Source organism: Danio rerio, chromosome 3, assembly GCF_049306965.1.
Source record: "Danio rerio strain Tuebingen ecotype United States chromosome 3, GRCz12tu, whole genome shotgun sequence".
NCBI classification, from domain to species: Eukaryota; Metazoa; Chordata; class Actinopteri; order Cypriniformes; family Danionidae; genus Danio; species Danio rerio.
In genome coordinates this window covers 28,696,807-28,717,226 of record NC_133178.1, presented here as the reverse complement: position 1 = coordinate 28,717,226, position 20,420 = coordinate 28,696,807, and the positions used below count along the sequence as shown (strand labels likewise).

Here is a 20,420-nt window from a genome sequence, read left to right as displayed (position 1 = left end):
GATACCGATAACGGAAGGTTTGATCACATGATCAGCTGAAGCTACTGACATGAAACACATTTCTGCACATTTCCAGAAGCCAATCATTGAACTGGACGCGACCAACGCCTCTTTTTGACCAATGAATGGAATGTTTCCATTATAACCTTGTTTGACCCCGTCGATTACGTCGTGTGACCCTAGTTTCATCCAATCAGATGCGTGAGATCCGTCACGCCTACCCGCGGTTTATTAACCATTTAATGGAAATGCGATATGTTGTTTGTAACATGAATGCAATTTTAATTAATATATAGTCCTAATAATAGATTACATACATACTTCGATATTAAACATTAGCTATATGAAATATAATTACGTGCACTCAATGAGAAAACGTGACTTAAAATTTTTAAAGCTACATCCTTGTTTCGTCACAAATAATAGTATTCATTTGTTTCAAACTAACCCTATGCTGCAAATAAAACACTGCTCGTGTTGCAAATAATGCGAACGAGTCACAAATAACAACTAAAGGGGCATGTAGGTGTTCAAAACCCAGCAGAATGGCGCTGTTTCCGCAGGTCTCCAATCCGGAACGCAGAGCCCGGCCTGTCTGTCCTGAGCTGTTGCTCCCACTCGGACGAGTTTACCATTCATCTCACAGCAGTAGCAACAGCAGCAGCAGCGATGGCAGCGCTCAGGACGGTGAGTTCAAAGATCGGCTTACTTATCTCCTCCAAACCCAACAGTCAATAATTAACGACCCTGATTTAACATTACAGATTTATCTGGCGTATGGTAACAAATGCAATTAGCAGCTTCAACCTGCAGATCATAGACGCTGCAAATTGTCAACAGTACAGTTTTCAGTCAGCACAGGAGCGGGAGGCAGGGTTTGAACATTTGGTGTTTTTAAATGTTTAAATGTGGATATTTTAATATTTATTAACCAGTGTAATTTGTTTTTACGCTGTTAATAACTGGTAATAATAGATACTGGAATAAATGACAATGTTCTGATGAACGCGTGTGGTTCACATGAGCATTAACTTGCTTTACTTGTGTGAACGCACGCGACGTTCATTTACAAAATATATGAGCAATTCCAGCGTTATGGATGTGACATTTGCATTAAAAGCCCAAAAAATAAATTCACATAGTAATTATACGTTAATATTATATTGAAGCAACTGTCATATTTTCCAGAACAATTGACCACATAGTTATGAAAACAGAAAAATATCAATCTGTAAACATTTTTGTTACACTTTAAATCAGGGAAATGAACATGCGTTTTGGGTGTTACCAAAAGTCGGCGAGTTTACAGTATACAACATTGTAGAAATTCTGTGAATTAAACTGCACAACCTAAAAAAATTTTTTTTATAAAAAGATAATCATAAGAATAAGAGTCGGCTTTCTATAGAACAAACATGATTGATTTTATTTTATTTAATATTTTTGCATTTATGAAGAAAAGTGTCATTATGCATGTGAAATCTCTCCGTTATGGATGTGGCGGATGTGAAATTGCCACTTGTGTGACTTTGGTAGATCAATTATAATAGTTTGAAACCATTGACAAATACATTTTTGAGTATTTCTAAAGTGCTGTAAAATACTTGCTTACACACAAACACAAAAAAAAAACGTAGAAAGGGTTTCCGTATATTGGTGAAAACCTAATTTTAATGGCAAGGTAAACATTTGCATGGAGTTTCTCGCATGTATTATAATAGTAATTTTAAAAGTAGGCTTTCAAAACGACTTTTAAATAATTGTATTAGTATATAGTATTGGATAATGTCTGCTTGAGTTTTCCTCAGCTAGTTATTGCTCAGAAAGTTACTGTTTAAAGGTGCAGTAGTCTTCAGAAACATTTTTGGTTGTGCTGGTTGAAAGCCAAAAGTAATGATTAAAGTAAATGATCTAAATGTATTTATGTATTTTTAAATTCTGTGAAAGGCATAAAACAAAAAAAAGTTCATTTAATTAAATATTGTCGGGCTGATAATTCTGATAAGTAGCCCAAACTGTCTGTCAGCAAATGTAGATTTGAACTACTTTGCATCTGTTCGCGCAGATCCACTGATGCGCATTCACATGGACATGAGTAACAGCGGTAAAATAAAATGCTGAATAAAAACGTTTTAAAATCCTGAATCAATATTTGAGTTACTTTTGCATGCTGAAGAAAGAACAACACCACGGCTGAAGTATTTCTTATAGACAGGTAATGTTCTGTTTTAAAAGTATTTTAGTCCCCTAAAGCTGATGAAGATTTTGTTGTTTTATGAACGGGTTATATGCACAGAAGTGTTGTTCAGCCACTGAAATTTTCCAGACGATTCATGTGACTATTTTTTTCAGTTTCATAAGGGCCTTTAACAGCATTGATAATGTTGGTTTTTATTTAGTTTAACGACAAACCATAAATAAGTAGCGCTATTCCGCCTAGCCTGCTTTACTTTTCCAACTAGCGAATGACATGATCTAGTTGGTGTCTGTCATCTTTGATGTGCACGTTTGCGATTTCAGGTGGTATAGCTTCGGATGGCAGGGGAGGGATTGTATTTGAAAGATATTATGCTAACCGGTTAGCATTTAGGCAGATCACCTACTGCACCTTTAACTTTTGCAATCCAGTTTATGTCAGTGTCATGTCTTGTTTTCCTCTTTTGTCTTGTCATGCTGATGCTGACTCTTTAAATGTTTAGTTTTACTAGTTTGACAGTTTGATAGTTTAGTTTTGAACTATAAAATTCTGATTAATCATTCAAGTGTTTATTTGCAATAGTTTTTTTTTTGTATTAATCATATTAAGTACATACTTGTTGCAGTTTTCAGATATAACATTTTTAGGACATTAGTGATATTAACAACTGATTTCTTACTAGCATCTAATCCAGTTTGCTGGTATCATCCTAAGCCTGTTTTACGTGTAACCTTTGCATTAGGTGGTATTGCGTCTTATTTTATAGCTTCAAGAAAGACAAGTTTGACTAGTTTTTTTAAACCATTGTAAATGGCTAGATTAACATTGTTTCTGAAATTGAGTTAAAAATAAAATAACTGATGCACTTTTATCAAGAAAATTCACTAGTACCTAATAGTTACTAATCACTGGTAATTAATAGATAATAATTCTGGAAATGTGTCATCACTATTATATCAATATGCATATAATTTCTATGCACAGATACATCTGCAGTAGATTTCAACCAAGGATTTTGTTAAACTAACTAACCCATTTTAAGATGAATTAATTAGCTAACATAACAATAAACAAAAATGGTAGTTTTCAAAAACATATGGTCCGTCTTGAATTTTGCGGGGACTCTTTGTAAATATTTTTGTGACCTACATAAATGATTTTGTAGCAAATGCTATCAAAATTGGAGCCAATAATTTATCCTTTCCTTGTGTTGTGATATTTTGTTGGTGTCATCATAATCACTTGATGAAATTTGGAAGGTGATTGGTTAAAGTTTCTAGTCACAAATAAGTAGTTTTTGCAGTGAATTTAAAACGCATTCTAATAGAGATGGTTGTATTATTGGGAGATTGAATGATCTGATGCTCTTCCATTGGCGAAAGCATAACTGGATTGCAAGTGCTTTTTTATTTAATCACATTATAGCCTTAAAGTTATTGAATTTCTGTCAGAGTTGTGCAGCCTCAGGTCTCCTTCCCTGCAGTACTGTTACACTTTGATTTACTAACCTTGCAGACTTGCTTCCAAGCAACTTTGTGTGACAATATGGTTGCGTTTACATTTACTTTTATTATTTGCTAGACACTTTTATAAAAAAAAAAAAAAAAAAGGTGATTTAAATGTCGGACGGTAGAAGTAATCAATTCGACAAAATGAACAAATACTATGACCAGTCTCTGTCAGCCCTTTTTATTTGTCTACATGGCTATTCATTCATTCATTTTCTTGTCAGCTTAGTCCCTTTATTGATCTGGGGTCGCCACAGCAGAACGAACCGCCAACTTATCCAGCACGTTTTTACGCAGCGGATGCCCTTCCAGCCGCAACCCATCTCTGGGAAACATCCACACACACATTCACACACACACACACTCATACACTACGGACAATTTAGCTTCACTGTACTGCATGTCTTTGGACTGTGGGGGAAACCGGAGCACTCGGAGAAAACCCACGCGAACACAGGGAGAACATGCAAACTCCTTACATAAACGCCAACTAAGCAAAGGTTCGAACCAGCAACCCTTTGCTGTGAGGCGACCGCACTAATTACTGCGCTACTGCGTTGCTCTACATGCCTATATAAAGATATAATATAAAATAGAGTGTGTTATTTTTAGAAGGTCAGATTTTTTATTTAGAAATTTTAAATGGATTGTTGGTAGGGCTGCAAAATATATTCTTTCACCATCGATATCGCAATGTGTGCATCCGCAATAGCAGGATCTTCAATTTTGAGTTGGGATTATTGTTCATAATAATCAATGCAAAGTTGAATTATAATAGAGTAAAAGTTTATCATTTGCATGCATTTTTAAAAAGATAGTTAACCAATTACTAAAGAGATAGTACAACCATTACTTACTGTTTTCAAATATTTATAAGTTCCTTTTTTGTTGTGAACACAATATCTGTACCTGAATACTGTTAGACTCTCCAGAAAACTCAAATTCACTTTTATCTTTGCTATATTTTATTTATCTATGCTAAGTTGTAGGTTATTTGTTATCTATATTTGACATCCAGTCCCTTACAATGTCACACAAATATGTTTAAAATGAAGAATTCCTATATTCACATCACAAAATATATCAGAGAAATACAAAATATTGCAATGTCAGATTTTTCCAATATCTTGCAGCCCTAATTTTTAGTATTATAGTATCATAATTAGTATAATTTGTTTTGAATTAACATATGTAGGTGTAAACAGACAATAAATAAGACGCTGTTAGTATTAGAAATTCAGAGTGGCATGTTTTTTGTGCAAAGTGCTAGTTTTCAAGGACAAGAGCATTTTTTACATTCATTGTTACAAAATCCAAACTGGCTCTATTAATGAGATCAGGATTTAAGCCGAACATCTGAAACACACAGACGCTTAAATATGATAAATTGACTGTAAATATATTTTTAATCTTATTTAAAATCAACTTTACAAGAAGAAACACAAATTTTAAACAAACTAACTGTGGACAGGTAGGGCAGCTAAACAACAGTTCCCTGACTATAGCTGTTCCTGCAGAAGAGATCTTACCTAACTCCCAAGAAAAATAATAAAAACAGGTGAGTCTTCTGGGCCACTGCTTCCCTTGCTGAACTAAATAAATAACAAAACGTGACCATGAAAAGAAAAATTCAGTTTTAATTCTAGTTTTAAAGAGCAAGAGCATTTTTTGTATTTATAAAAAAGAAAAGGTAGACAAGAAAAGGTGAAGAGCTAGTTTTAAGGGGCAAGAGCATTTATTTATTTATTTAAAAAGAAAAAAACTCAAGAAATAATTTTTTTAGACAAGTGCTACTTTTCAAGGGCAAGAACATTTTTTTTTACATTTAAAAAAAAAAAAAGATTAAAGAAAAGACAAAGTGCTGGTTTTAAAGGGCAAGTGTTTTTTTTACATTTATAAAAAGAAAATCCACACAAAAAAAAAAGATCCAAGTGCTTGTTTTAAGGGGTAAGAGCATTTTTTTACATTAATAAAAAACAAAATCAAGAAAATATTTATCCCGCAAACTACAAAAACAATTTAAATGCCAGTTCACAAAAACAAATCATAGTTAGTTGAAACGGGCCATTATTTTAACACAAACTAAACTTGTAAAACATTTGCATTGTGCTAAGAGAAGTCACCTGACAGATCGAGCAGCAAGCTATTATGTAGCCCTGCTACATTATTTATAAAGCAAACAAATACCCATTGGTAAATTGGGCCTGGAAAATAATTTAAAGAGGAAACAACTTGAGCAAACAGCACTACTTGTTAAGCGTTTTATATTTGCTGGTGTTAAGCTATTAAAAGCTGTGTGACCCAGCTGTCTCCTTGTGCTCAAATGCAGGTATATACAGCTGGTACATACTCAACCTTCACTTTTCATGAGGGCTAAACAACAGCTGTCGAGAACAACAGCGCGCTCTGTGTCTGACTGAGCTATGAATCAATTAAAGCCACACTCTGCTTCTGTGTTTTTAGGCAGTGAACGGACGCTTTCTTCACCCTCTCTCCTTGTCATGTGGGTCGTTGCGCTTCGTCAGCTCCTCCTTCAAGGTACTGAAATAATAATATTGAAAAGAGCCAGGGTTATCCAGCACTCCTATTTCTATGCCACCACAATTCAGCCCTGGCCTCGGGTCTTGTGATGTGTTGTTGTTTCAGATTTGTGTCACAGCTGCTACGGTGACTTTTTATGGGCCACTAAAGAGCTTTTTCATACCTGTGAAGTTTTACGGCTCATTGTGAGTTGTATTTTCTTAAGTAGGGCTGTGCAATATGGTGATATATATCGTATGAAAAAAAAAAAGTCTACTGTTGTACATTAGGTATTATTGTTTATGTTGTGGTGTTATTTTAATACTTTTTAAATCATTTCTAAGAGCACATGATTACACATGAATAACAGCATTGTGATAATTGCTATCTTAAAAGCACAATGTTTACATTATTCATTTTATTTTTGGTAAGTTGGACCTGTAAGCATTTAGTTTTTAAAAAATGTTTTATATTTGATTAAAGAGCCACTATTTTGGGTTTTTGAAAATTACCTTCCATGCAGCGTGCAACCGCTCTAAAATATCCAGCTGAGAGTTAAATCAGAAAGTACACCTTGTTTGAAAAAATATTGATTATTTATTTATTAATTTATTTTTTAATTAAAAGATTCGACTTAGAGTTGTTTAAAGGATTTGTCGTTTGTCTGGATCGTCTGTTTTGACATCGACACAAAACAATACCAAATATGAACTGTCGGATCTGGTAAAACGTGAACGTGGCTTTCCCTTCAGACACTAGCGGAGTGTTAGGGATCATAGGATTGATCATGACGCGACGATTACCATCACTGAGAGATGGCCAGACATGCAGCTGTGGGGAATAAAGGGTTAAAGTTCATTTTCACAACAACACCACAGTATAGCTAACCGTGGGCTGTGTTTGTTCATGTCATTTTTCTGATGATTGATACAATAACTGCGGGATTTGTATATACGTGTCTATACGTCTTTCTTCTTCCTAAACAACGTGAAGCATGATTAAAATGATTGCCTCATTTTCTGGAGTTTGCAAAATATGTATTTAATTGTGTGTTATAACTTGTAATTACTCTGTGCGGCTTGTAATCACGTATCTGTAATAGATCAGTGCTTGTATCTCTCAGGTTAAATCTGTATGGGGCTATTCACATATTGCATCTAAAACCACGTTGAAAACGTGACTCGTGCTTCTTCCTTTACCGATTTAATGCGTTTTGTGCTCGTAATCTCCAGCTATTTATTTCTATCAGCTGTTCCCCACATGCGTGACAGTCAATTTTTTCTAAATCGTTTAACCTTTGCCACTGTATAGATTAATATTGAATGTGTGTCATTGTAATTACTTTGGGTTAGGTTTAAGAGTAGAGTAATTTGCTGGTGTTTAATTGCACTGCTTTATTGCTCTCCTGCATTGGGCTCTCACAAATACTTTGTGCACTGACTATTTTTTAACCATGCTGGGCGTTTCTCTCCGTCTCACGCTGAACACAGTCGACCAATCACAACAGACTGGCTCATCGGACCAATCACAGAAAATTTGCCTCATTCAAAGAAGAACAAATGAATCGCTGAACGAATCATATGGGAGTCGTTAGGATAATTAGGTAAAAATAAATGCATATTATAAGACAATCAAAATGTTTTTTTTGACCTTGCATGTATATCAGCATGTTGTTGGAGACCCCCAAAACCAAAATATGACCTTTTATAATGCATAATAGTGGCTCTTTAATATTTATTTTATGTTTGTACATTTTTAATCAAACTTTTGACCTGAAGAGTTATGATCATATAAACATGAGTAGATTTCTGAAAACATACTTTAAATTGTAAAACAAGAAAGTCTTTCCATTGGCCAATATAGTAACTATTAACTGACTGAATTTACATAGATGTATGATATGAGATGACTTTTATTGTGATATATTTTTGTCACATCGCCCAGCCCTATTCTAAGTGTCTAGCAGTGTCACCTTCTGGGATCTGACGTCTCTTTTTTTGTGCTTTCACCCTCTTGCATGCTTTCTTTCTTTCTTCCAAACAACCCCCTTTCATTTTTTTCACAGCAATTTAATTGAATTCAATTTCCATAAGTGCTTGACTGGCATGATGAATCCAGATTATTTTTTTTTTCATATGCATGTGCAATCAGTGACAATGAATAAACAGCTCTCCACGTGCCCCGCTGTACTCCCCACCCCTCTCTGTCTTTTCGTTTTCTCTCCCTTTTTTTGTCTCTTTCTCTCTCTCTGTCTTTCCGATTGTTTATGTCAGGCTGCAGATCTGACCATCGAGAAGAGCTCGGTGCTAAAGCCAAAGCCAGATCCGTCAACGCTCGTGTTTGGCAAGCAGTTTTCAGACCACATGCTGACCATCAGCTGGTCTGCAGCAGGAGGATGGGAGAACCCTCAGATCAAGCCCTTCCAGAATCTGTCCCTTCACCCAGCATGCTCAGCCCTGCATTACTCAATAGAGGTGAGAGAGCACAAAAAATGTCACTTTTTCTTATTTAGTGGATTTAACAGTGAGGGTAAAAATGTGGTAATTACAGGGATCGTTCACCCAAAACTTTGAATTTAGTCACACTCAAGTAGTTGTAAACTTTAATGAGTTTCTGTCTTCTGTTGAACACAAAATATATTCTGAAGAACGTTGGAAATTAACAGCCATTGACGTCCATAGTATGAAAATCAGTGGCGTTTTTTTTACCACCATTGTTCAGAATATCTTCCTTTTGTTGTTAGCTGAAGAAATAGGTTGGAACAAGTGGAAGGTGAGTAAATGATTACAGAATTTTCATTATTTGGGTGAACTATTCCTTCAAAGGTTTGCAGATTTCTCTTTGATGATGTAAATACAGTTGTTTATGTACATTCGCAAAGCCAATTAGCTAAAATAAAATGGCTGTGTATCTAAAGCAGAAACAAATCGAGGGCAATTGTTTCATAATTGTTTTTGCTCATTGTAAAAAAAGGAATATCTTGATATTCATTGTACTTTGGCATCCTAAATAATTTTTGGTATATTCCCAATAAACATATTTGGATAAAAAAAAAATAAAAGATTACTATAATTTTGAGATGACAGCTCACAGACTCAGAATGAATCAATCTGCAGGGTAGTACTAGTCAGAGCTCTCCGATATTCACTGTTACTGGTTTTCAAGTTGTAATTAAGTTCTAAAAAGATGTGCATGCTTTTTACTAGTCTGAATCCTGTAATTATGACAAGTTTAAGACGGCAAGTGACATGGACAAACTTGTACGTGAACCAACATTACTGACACATTTGTTGAATAAAAAGTATACTGTATGATTCAATCATCGATTTTCAGTTTTACTTTTCATATATACACTTTTGTTATTAAATACAAGGAGTCAGAATAATGAATTGAAGCTTTAATTTTACTTGCTCAAAGAAAACACACTTCTTAAATGTGTTAAAGGTCACAAAATGGTCACAAAATCATTTTTCAAAATGAAATATGCAGCATTGTGTTCCAAAGCTCATTGTGTGGGAGAGATTGAGTTTTTTTTGTTTTTTTTGTTGACATCAGAAAATTGACAGTACATCATAACCATTTCTGGTCTGCTACTAAATAACTAGAAAATATAATTTTTGAAACCCCTAACATTTATATATTTCATCTTGTACATGTTTTTTTTTTTTTTAGCTCTTTGAGGGTATGAAGGCCTTTCGGGGAGTGGACAACAACATCCGTCTCTTCAGGCCTATGCTGAATATGGAGCGGATGCATCGGAGTGCTGAAAGGAGTTGTCTGCCTGTTAGTCTTCATTACACAGCTACTTCAGCTTAATGGCTGATGATCAGTGATATTATCATATTTCACCTAACTCGATATATGAGCTGGATATTCCTAACGTATTCTCTCCTTCTCTTTCAGTTGTTTGATAAGGCTGAACTGCTGAAATGCATCAATAAGCTGGTTGAGACTGACCAAGAATGGGTTCCTTACTCCACAGATGCCAGCCTCTACATCAGACCAACATTCATAGGAACCGAAGTAAGAAGCGTTAGATGTTACAAAGTCACCAGATTGAGGATTTTAGTGTTTTTTTACCCTTCTTCTTGTTTCAGCCTTCACTAGGTGTTTCTCGAGCTGGTCACGCTTTGCTGTTTGTCATCGTTGGACCCGTTGGACCTTATTTTGCCACTGGAAGTTTTAATCCGGTGTCTTTGCTGGCAGATCCTCGATACGTCCGTGCCTGGAGGGGTGGCGTCGGAGAGTACAAAATGGGCGGGTGAGTTTTTAATTAGCGCGATCACATACAGAGCTGAATGGTTAGTTGTAAAAGATTCTGATCTTCATTTAAGCTCCCAACCAATATTGTTACTTAATGACAATGATTCAGCTATGTCTATTAAAACTTAAACAAGTTCTGTCACAGCCTTATAATTCAGGTTTGCACTTAACCCAGACAAAAAGAGTTTCTGAGAATGGCAATTAAAAGGACTTTTCAGTCATGCCTTATTTGTATTTCTTTGGGATAAAACATAATAGTTTGGATTTAAAAAACTTTTGAAAGAAATTGAAAGCTTAAAATAAAAATTAAATCAGGTACTATGTAACTGTTAAAAATATGCGTCAGTGAAACGTTAGTTCAAGAGTTTCATTAAAAATACTGATTCATCTAGTAATGAAATTAGGTTTTTATAAGTAAGCCTTTAAATCATTCCTTTATTCATTCATAATTTTTTTTATTAATTTAGATTTTTAAACAGACGACATCAGCATTTTTTTTCGAATCTCTATTACATAACTTTTTTTTTGTCTTGGTGTGTATTCAGAATTGTAATCTTCATTTTAATCAAACAGTGTGGTTTTTTAGTATGTCCAGGATTGTGCAGCTTCAATATAAGCATATGCATAAAAGCATTACTCAAACTTCCATTTTATTTTTATTGTTAGTTGTATAATCATAAACAAAAGCAAGTAGTGTTGAACCACAAAGTTGTTTTGTTGGTTACAGAGTACTATTGATAGCTTTCGCATGATGTTGCCAATAAGGGAACACTCCCCTGCTGGACAAGACTACCACTCCCAGTTTACCATCTCCCACTGACCGCCAAGTCACAAGCTGAGTGATTTATTTTTTAAGCCCAAATGGAAGTAAATTGTTGTGCAATGGGATACTAACCGCCGAGGAGACATGCATCTTCAGAATTCCATCAGAGAAAGAAAAGCCAGGAAGTTTGTGCCAGTTTGTTCCAAAACAGCAACATTATCCCATCCCAATCTAAAGTACACATTTTACAAGTGCCCTTAAATTTGCGCGTTGCATCTGTCTCTCTTTTGTTCTGTTTTCATTACAAATCTCAGTGTAAGCTGCCATTACAGCCCATTGTTTTGCAAGCCAGTTCTCCACACAGATCACATGACAGAAAAAAATCTGTATTAAAACTTAGTTTTAGTCTATTTATTTTGTCTTTTATTATTACTTATACATACACACACACACACACACATATATATATATATATATATATATATATATATATATATATATATATATATATGTGTGTGTATATATGTATGACTTGGAGGCCGATAGCCGATATGTATATACAGTTGAAGTCATAATTATTAGCCCCCTTTTTATTTTTTTATTTTTTTTTTAATAATTCCCAAATTTTTTTTAACAGAGCAAGGAAATTTACACAGTATGTCTGATAATATTTTTTCTTCAGGAGAAAGTCTTATTTGTTTTATTTCGGCTAGAATCAAAGCAGTTATTAATTTTTTTAAAAACATTTTTGGGACAAAATTATTAGCCCCTTTAAGCTAATAATTTTTTCGATAATCTACAGAACAAACCATCATTATACGATAACTTGCCTAATTACCCTAACCTGCCTAGTTCACCTTATTAACCTAGTTAAACCTTTAAATGTCACTTTAAGCTGTATAGAAGTGTCTTGAAAAATATCAAGTAAAATATTATTTACTGTCATCATGGCAAAGATGAAATAAATCAGTTATTAGAAATGAGTTTTTAAAACTATTATGCTTAGAAATGTGCTGAAACAATCTTCCCTCAATTAAACAGAAATTGGTGAAAAAAATAAACAGGGGCGCTAATAATTCAGGGGGGCTAATAATTCTGACTTCAACTGTATATATATGTATATATATATATATATATATATATATATATATATATATATATATATATATATATATATATATATATATGACATTCAATATGAATATTCCGATCAAACTGAACACATCTTACATCAACAACACATGACAAGCAGCGCGTTGATAATAACAAATAATCAAATTACAAACAACCGTTATGTTTACACGTGTTGTAAAATGTGCGGGTCCAGCTGCAGTTTGGGGTGTGTGTGTGAAGCGGAGAGGGAGAGAGAAAGGAGGAGCGGTTTTTGGGCAATGAGACTATTTTAGGTGACTGATTTGTTCTACCACACGGAAAGTAATAAATATTTTGGACCAAGTTACATGTGTCCTCGTTCATTCACCAGCTGCAACTAAAAGAGAAGGCAATTCACCACGAAACTAATATTATTCGGCCCTGGAGTAATAAGTTAAGATCCCCTGCTATCTCTACACAACAAAGAGACAGAGCAGGGAAGGTTTACACATGTAATATTTTTCCTGAGGCGATTTAAAGCAAAATACACAATGACACTCAATCAAACACATCTACAATGATAAGGAACATGGTTACTTACTGACTTATTAACGCACAGCAATACCACATGAATAAATGACAGACTTTGAAGGAATAAACAGTATGGGAGAGATCCATTATAGTGCACTGGGCAAGTCTGAACAAGTTCCGGCCACGCGTGCGCGGCATGCAGGTCTGTACAATTACGTATTTTATCGGCTTAAAGATATCGGCCTAATTTAGACATCGGATCAAAAACGATAATCTTAAAAATAGCATTTATCGGCCGATAACGATATGGCCGCCGATATATTGTGCATCCCTAATATACATACATACATACATATATACATGCATACATACATACATACATACATATATACATACATATACATACATACATACATACATACATACATACATACATATATATATATATATATATATATATATATATATATATATATATATATATATATATATATATATATATATATATATATATATATAATTCTGTTTTGATTGATTTTTTTATTTTTTTTATTTTTTTTCACTCAAAACCATCTAACTAGTTTTAGTTGACTGTTACAAACACCAGTAGGTTGCTTATCCAATTTTCACTTTTTCATTGCAGGATAGTGATTCATTTTTTGTTTTAATGGTTAGATCACAAATTCCAGAAGAGCCATTCCACATCTGGCCCGGAGTTTAGTTATTTGTCACACTCCATTGCCTCGCTCAATGCCACGAGCCAAACATTTGTGTTTTACATTTGCCAGTTTGGAGTCTAGGAGTAGCGATTCTACGTCAGACTGTTCAGAGAATTGAAGTAGCTTTACTAGTCTAGTCACATGCAACTAGGGATTGCAGTGAATCCTCACCCTTCACTTTAATGCGGCTCTGCTTCTGTTTATGTGCTTTTTATCAGCTGCTCCTCGCCTTCTTATCAGGCCTTATCTGACCGTCACATTAAGCATTTAAGGCCCACTTTAGCAAAGCTCCTGCTGCTGCCCTTTAGTGTTCAGATAATGTGTAGACTGTTTATATAATGAATCACAGTGTTTTACTGTTGATTATAAAGCACTTTCTTTCTCGGATGTGTGTTTAAATGTAGTAATGCTGCGGGTCTAAATGCTGCAATTGTGGCTTCTGTTTGTCAGCAACTATGGGCCGACCATCGCTGTCCAGAATGAGGCGGCAAAGCAGGGCTGTCAGCAGGTCCTCTGGCTGTATGGAGAGAGTGAGGAGATCACTGAGGTCGGCACCATGAATCTCTTCATCTACTGGACCACAAAGAAAGGAGGTGAGATGGTGAACCGCTTCCAGAGTGCTTCTGCAGTTGAAGTGTGTGGTTCAGCTGCATTTAGGCCTCATTTTAATCTGGTGTAATGATTTGTTTTTGACAATCTTATCGTAAGTAAATAACACTAAATACAAGTGTCAATGTGGTCTATAACACTTTGAATTTGTCCACCTTTAAACACTTCAAGAAGCATTTGAATACTCGTCCCAGTTTGGTGAAATCCATTAAAACAGAGCGTGACCAAATAAGAGGCAAGAGTCTTGACCAACAATCAAATGCAAGTAGTGTGGAAAAATACATCCTAATATAAGGTAAAAACAAAGTTTAACACTGTCCCAACAACATACATCGCGATAAGATTCAAACAATTTGTCTCTTTCCACCAAAAGCATCGTCACTAATGGCATGACAGAAACACTTAAATACAGGCCACGTCACTCCCAATGAAATTGTAAAGACTTTTAATTTAATTAATACATATTAAACCTCATTATCATCATTATTAATAGGCTACTAAGGGACTGATGTTGTTGGTTTGTGCTGAATTACAGTTCTGAATTTCATTTTTAAACAGTCTTTCATTAATATGGTGATAAATGTCACATAAAAATGATATTTAAACTCTCAAGCCGCCTTTCCCCTGCACACGACAAGCAACAGACTGGAAGTCATTCATTTCCAATGGAGAGTAGTCTGAGAGTTGCGTGGAGTTCTCCGTGTACGGAAAATTCGGTTCCGATTTGAGCTGCGAATACATTAAAATATTCTGCGACTAGACCCCATGTGACTGGTTGACCAGATGTGATGTATAATAGTGTTGTCCGAGCAGGTCCGTGTGTGCAAGATGAGAAATAGTACTTTTTTCATTATTATTATTTTTTTATATTCTTCTGTTCTTTATATTCTTCTATATTAATAAAACATTACTATTCATAAATGAGTAATAAATAAATTATGTTTTTTTTATGTTGCCTCTACATTCCCTCCAAAATGATTAGCGGTCTACGAGATTCTAGTATTCATTCATTTATTCAACCTTGGTGAACGCACTGAGAATAAAGGCTCTTTTTGCTCTCCTTTATTTTAGACACCGCATGAATCAGCTTCTCTCCCAGTGCATGACTAAACTGAAAATTCTGTGCAACTGTCACAAGGGGGGATATTCCGACAGTCATGTCCGAATGACGTGTACATTGGAAAGGCAGCTTTATTGTGAGCATTTAACACTGAAAAAAGCAAATAATCTTTACCTGAGGTGATCTTTCTCACAGTAGTATATGCTAATGTTATGCTGCGATGTCACAAAAATAGAAATAGTTTCCAAAATAGAAATTTTACGCGTCGCCTTCGTAAATAATTAAACCAAAACTCTCATTAAACGGTATCTTTTCCATATTAAAGAGCGTCTTGACGTCACATTTAGTTAGAAACATGGTGTTGCTTGTTTAATTGCTTTTTTAGAGCAAGTATTGAAATATTGTGGCTGCTGTTTCTATAGACAATATTTACTCTACTTTGCTAGAGCTTTACTATGCTGGAAAAATTGTAGCAGGTGACCTAGTCTCAGCCTGATGCATATGGCACACTTTTCTAAAACACTTTAGCAGACGCTCAGTGGTCCTCTGATTGTTTTAAATAGACAAGATTTCTGGGCGTCGAATGTAGAGCAATCTTAATCACCTTGCCTGAAAACAAGTCTGAAAAAAAGCTGTTATGTTTATATTGATGACAGTACTGATTAATAAACGTATAACTTTGTGAGACATTCAAGGATCAGTGATTTACTGCCTGCATACCCGTCTGTTATTGAGAGAATGACTTTGTGATGTGGTTATGCTTATATTCTTTTTTTTTTTTCAAATGGCAGTGAAAAGGGAAATACCTTGCCCTGCCTTAGTTAAAAAGATTCAAACGTTAGGGAATTGTGATATTTATTTTTAAGGGGAAAAAGTTGTGTTTTCTGAGGCTCCTGCTGAAAAGCTGGTTACTTAAGTGATTTTAGTTGTGTCCGGTATCTTAGGGGATTCTTGCAGTCATGAATAGCTTAATTTCAGATTATTGCCATTTGTACACACAAAGTCTCATATTAACAAAATCTCAAATTTTGGAGCTTTCTATAGTAAAAAATCCTCATTTTAAGTTTAAATGATTTATTTAATTAGCTAGGAATAGCACTTTTAAGGGAAGAATGTGTTTTTGTAAAGTCTTTAAAATCATGAATGAATAAGTCATGGAACCATTTTTTTTATGAAATGGGAGACTTAAAGAGACCATATTGTTTCTGGCTTGTTTCTCACTCTCAAAATAGCAGGTCAAATCAAGGGTATTGCATTATGGGAATCAGTTCGTCATGCAGTGTGCCCTGCTGTTTAGTTTGGCAAGGTGTTGACATGTAGTCGAATTTTGTTATTGCATACAAAATGTCTCCCTCTGCTGGTGATGCACATAAGTGCATCTCAATTCATGGGCATTGGTGTGTGTTTTCAGAAAAAGAGCTGGTCACTCCTCCACTTGATGGCGTCATTCTTCCAGGAGTCACCAGACAGTCTCTGCTGGACCTCGCCAGAGAATGGGTGAGAAACAAGAGCAGATGATGATGTAAAAAAGGGAAAGTTTGCGTTAAGTAAAAGGAAATGTGATCTGAATAATAGATTATACTTAATAGCATTTACATTAGTTTTAACAGAATTATGACGCATTTTATATTTTTATGAAGTATTTGTATAGTCATATAATAGTTTTTGCAATATTGTTTGTTTTTTTCCTTAAATGGTTTTAAATTGGTTGTTTTTTTAAACTGAAAGGCTTAAATGCATTGCAATTTAAGCCCAATAACAGTGTAGAGAAAAAATCCAGAATATCTATGAGTTAATCATGTCTACAGGAATATCACTGTTTTTATATCTTGGAGTTAAGCTTTTTATTTTTTATTATTATTATTTTTTTAAAGCGAAAATTGTTTTCATTTTATTATTTATATCTATAGAATTGCTTTTGGTTTTAAAAAAATAGCAATTTAACCGGAAATGTAATTTTTTTTTCTTTGAATTACTCTTCAATTTTTTACAGAAACAGGAATTTGTTAAAAATGTTTATAAACATAAATATTTAATAGTAGATTAATTATATTGTAAATTTATAAAAGTGAATTTCTCATTCACTTTTAAAATAAAAACAATAATCTAATGAAAACATAAAATCCTAGATTAAACATGCCATGTGGTGGTTGGATTGAGGTTATCATCTGAAGCTAAAGCACAACATGATGCAAGACGTCAACTGTTAGTGGTTAAGTTCAACAATAAGTTCAGCATCTTTCACTATTTGACATTAATAATGGATTCACTTAACTGTAAATTATACATGTGTTTTATGTCAGTTTAACGAAAATGAATGGAAAATGCTTAATGTACTCACAGTTCTGTAATGACTTATTATAAATGACACATAATATATAATCTGTATTAAAGTCTCTGTTCATACTATTTTTTTAATAGTTGTGTGGCTTTTTTAGGGGGAATTCAAAGTGACTGAGCGGAGAGTTTTCATGAAGGAGCTGTTGGGGGCTTTAGATGAGGGTCGGGTGCTGGAGGTCTTCGGTTCGGGCACTGCATGTGTGGTGTGTCCCGTTGGCAGTCTGCTCTACAAAGGACAAGTCAGTGTCACTACTACTACATATGTACTTGTATAAAGATAATACTTAAGCTTTGTAATGACTACACACTGTCTCTTAACCGTAACTCATGTTGTTGAACATGTATGCCAAAAGCCTTTTTGCACTAAATGAATACATCTGTCAATCTGACTTTTTTATTTTAGACTTACCAAATTCCTACAATGAAGAATGGGCCAGACCTTGCCAAGCGATTCCACAAGGAGCTCACTGACATCCAGGTATGGAGATTCTCTTTAGTCATTATTGCGTTTTCCAGTAATACAAGACGTGCTTTTTTTTAAGCATCTGAAACATTCCAATTACATTCAGAATTTTACTTTCGCTCCATATTACAGTATGGACGTCTTCAGAGGGACTGGGCTCCACTGGTCGTCTAACCGATTGGATGCAGGTTTCACATCTCAAACCTCTCTCATCTCACCGGTTTGTGTGTGTGGACTTCACAGACAGGACTGTTATTCTACAATAACAAAAACCTTTCGAAATAGAAAACCACCTATTAAATATATGCAGTCTGTCCAAACCAGCTTACATCCTGCTTGCTATAGAGGTCTTTATTGCACAATTTGTAGCACTAGAATTCGTCCTTAAACCTGTCGAGCACAAGCGTCATAAGCCATATATAAGCAAAGGCACAAGCAAATATGTTCTCCTCGCAGTAGTTACTGATCCAGTGTGGAAACTTTTGTTTTTTTAAAGTCTGTCATGCTTTGTTGTTTCCTTTTTATCTAAAATGCTTCAGTCTTTTGTTTCTAAAGCTAATTATATTTTTATATTAAAGTAATGATTTTAAAGGAACTCATTTTACGACTCCCTTACAGTTAAACAGATTTAACATTTTTTGTATCCAGTCAGCAGATCTGGCAGTAGCACTTTTAGCTTAGCTTACCCTGCTGAAAAAAAAACTGCTGGTTTTAGCTGTTTAATCAGCCTGGTTTAAGAGGGGTTTGGCCATTTCCAGGCTGGTTTCCAGCCATTTCCAGCCTGGTCTTGGCTGATCAGACTGGAAAATGATCAGCTAAAACAAGCTTGACCAGCCTGGTCACTCTTGTTTTAGCTCGTCATCTGCCCACTATAACCCCTCTCAAACCAGGCTAATCGACCAGCTAAAACCAGCCAACCAGCCTGGGCTGTTTTAAGCTGTTTTTTTTTCAGCAGGATAGCCAAGTCAGGTCATTGAATGAGAGTATAGTTCCTAGTTAAATCGACCTAGAAAGTACCAACATCGGCTTTAGTACACAATTTACCAACAGAACAATCAAGAAAAATTATCAAAACTGGTCATTTTTGAGCGAGGTGCTAATGGTCTAATTTATTTTGTTGGTCTATGCTAAGCTAGGCTAATAGTGCTCCCATCAGACCCAAAGATCAGCTGAATGGATTTAAAAATGGTAAAACACAACTGTTTGACACTACTTGAGCTTTCTTGAGCAAATTTGCATTTTGCGAGAAAGTGGAGTGTTCCTTTAAGAAATCAGGCAGTTGAGGATTAGACTTCAGCACGCTACCATTTTAATGCAGACATTGCATTGCATCTTGTCCGTTTGTGTAGAATAAAAGAATCTAGTGTCATACTTTTTCTGTATCAGGAGAGCTAAGTATTCAGTCAGCATTCATTCAAACTGTGCTGTTTCTTGATAAAAACACACTAAAATGTTATTTTAAAAAAAATATATCATAAACAATTATGCTACTTCAAGGGCAATGTATTACCGCCAGATTTAGATGATTTAAAACCATGAGCTGAACTTATGCACGCACAAGGGCATCATGACGGCCCAGACATAGCAGCTCTAGAGACCACTAGAAATTGATGTGATAATCGTCACTAGGCTGTGTGTGTTAAAGATGTAATATCTGGAACAACAATGTGAACTGTATATACATGTGTGTGAAGTATGTGATGTTCGCTGGACATGTAGAATGTAGCCTATTGGTTTTAACTTATTTCCGGTGTCGTTTTAGTAACGTCAGTTACATGGCTTTAATGCATATCGCTGTTGTTTTTCTTCATGAACTGTCATGTTGTTTTCCCCCTCATTTTAAACGAGTGTTTTAATGCTTGCACTCTACTCCACGGCTCTTTTCTTTAGTTTAAGTGCCTGACGGAGTTCGTTTCTCTTTGCCATCTCTCTCATCTTTTTGTCTGTATTGAGCTGAAGGGGGCGCTGCTGCACTCAAGTTTGGTTTGTTTTGTTTTCTGATGGTTTTCAAAGATGTCTTTACTTTTTCCTGTTACTGTATTTTTACAAATAAACTCTATTTACTTCCAAATATGTAACATGGCTTTTGATTAGTAGTTTTAGTTTTATGTATAATAACTGGTTGTATTATGTTTGGAAATGTCCTGTAACGTTAGACTTTATGTTATATTTTGTTCCATTACTTTTCTGTTGGTTATTTTCATGGACTGGTTATTCCCTTCTTTATAGCCAGTATTTATCACCTAGCTTTTTTCAGTTTTTTTTAAAATAAATAGTAATATGTTAAATAATATTATTCTAGGGGTGTCTCGTGCCGCTGCGTAAAAAATATGCTGGATAAGTTGGCGGTTCATT

General features: G+C 34.9%; 2 protein-coding genes across 4 annotated transcripts in view; both read left to right on the top strand.

The window, feature by feature from the left end:
* Nucleotides 1-631, top strand: part of slc1a9 (solute carrier family 1 member 9) — a 115,510-nt gene extending 114,879 nt beyond the window's left edge. The window contains exon 12 of the transcript XR_012396752.1: nucleotides 564-631. The gene's annotated coding sequence lies outside the window, so the exon portion shown is untranslated. The remainder of the gene's footprint in view (nucleotides 1-563) is intronic.
* bcat2 (branched chain amino-acid transaminase 2, mitochondrial) lies at nucleotides 473-20,143 on the top strand. Of its 3 annotated transcripts, XM_073939091.1 has the most exons (12): nucleotides 562-687; nucleotides 6,169-6,243; nucleotides 6,352-6,431; nucleotides 8,291-8,699; nucleotides 9,898-10,008; nucleotides 10,129-10,248; nucleotides 10,323-10,486; nucleotides 14,044-14,186; nucleotides 16,674-16,759; nucleotides 17,701-17,841; nucleotides 18,006-18,080; nucleotides 18,198-20,136. In XM_073939091.1, the coding sequence occupies exons 1-12, from the start codon at nucleotides 670-672 to the stop codon at nucleotides 18,237-18,239; spliced, it is 1,464 nt and encodes a 487-aa protein (XP_073795192.1). In that variant the 5' UTR covers nucleotides 562-669; the 3' UTR covers nucleotides 18,240-20,136.
* The last annotated feature ends 277 nt before the right edge of the window (nucleotides 20,144-20,420 follow it).

What these genes read in the sequence shown, in the direction of transcription:
- bcat2 (XM_073939091.1), top strand. An exon ending in CTGAAAGGAGTTGTCTGCCT is followed by an intron (nt 10,009 to 10,128) that starts GTTAGTCTTCAT and finishes CTTCTCTTTCAG; the next exon opens with TTGTTTGATAAGGCTGAACT. An exon ending in CAACATTCATAGGAACCGAA is followed by an intron (nt 10,249 to 10,322) that starts GTAAGAAGCGTT and finishes TTCTTGTTTCAG; the next exon opens with CCTTCACTAGGTGTTTCTCG.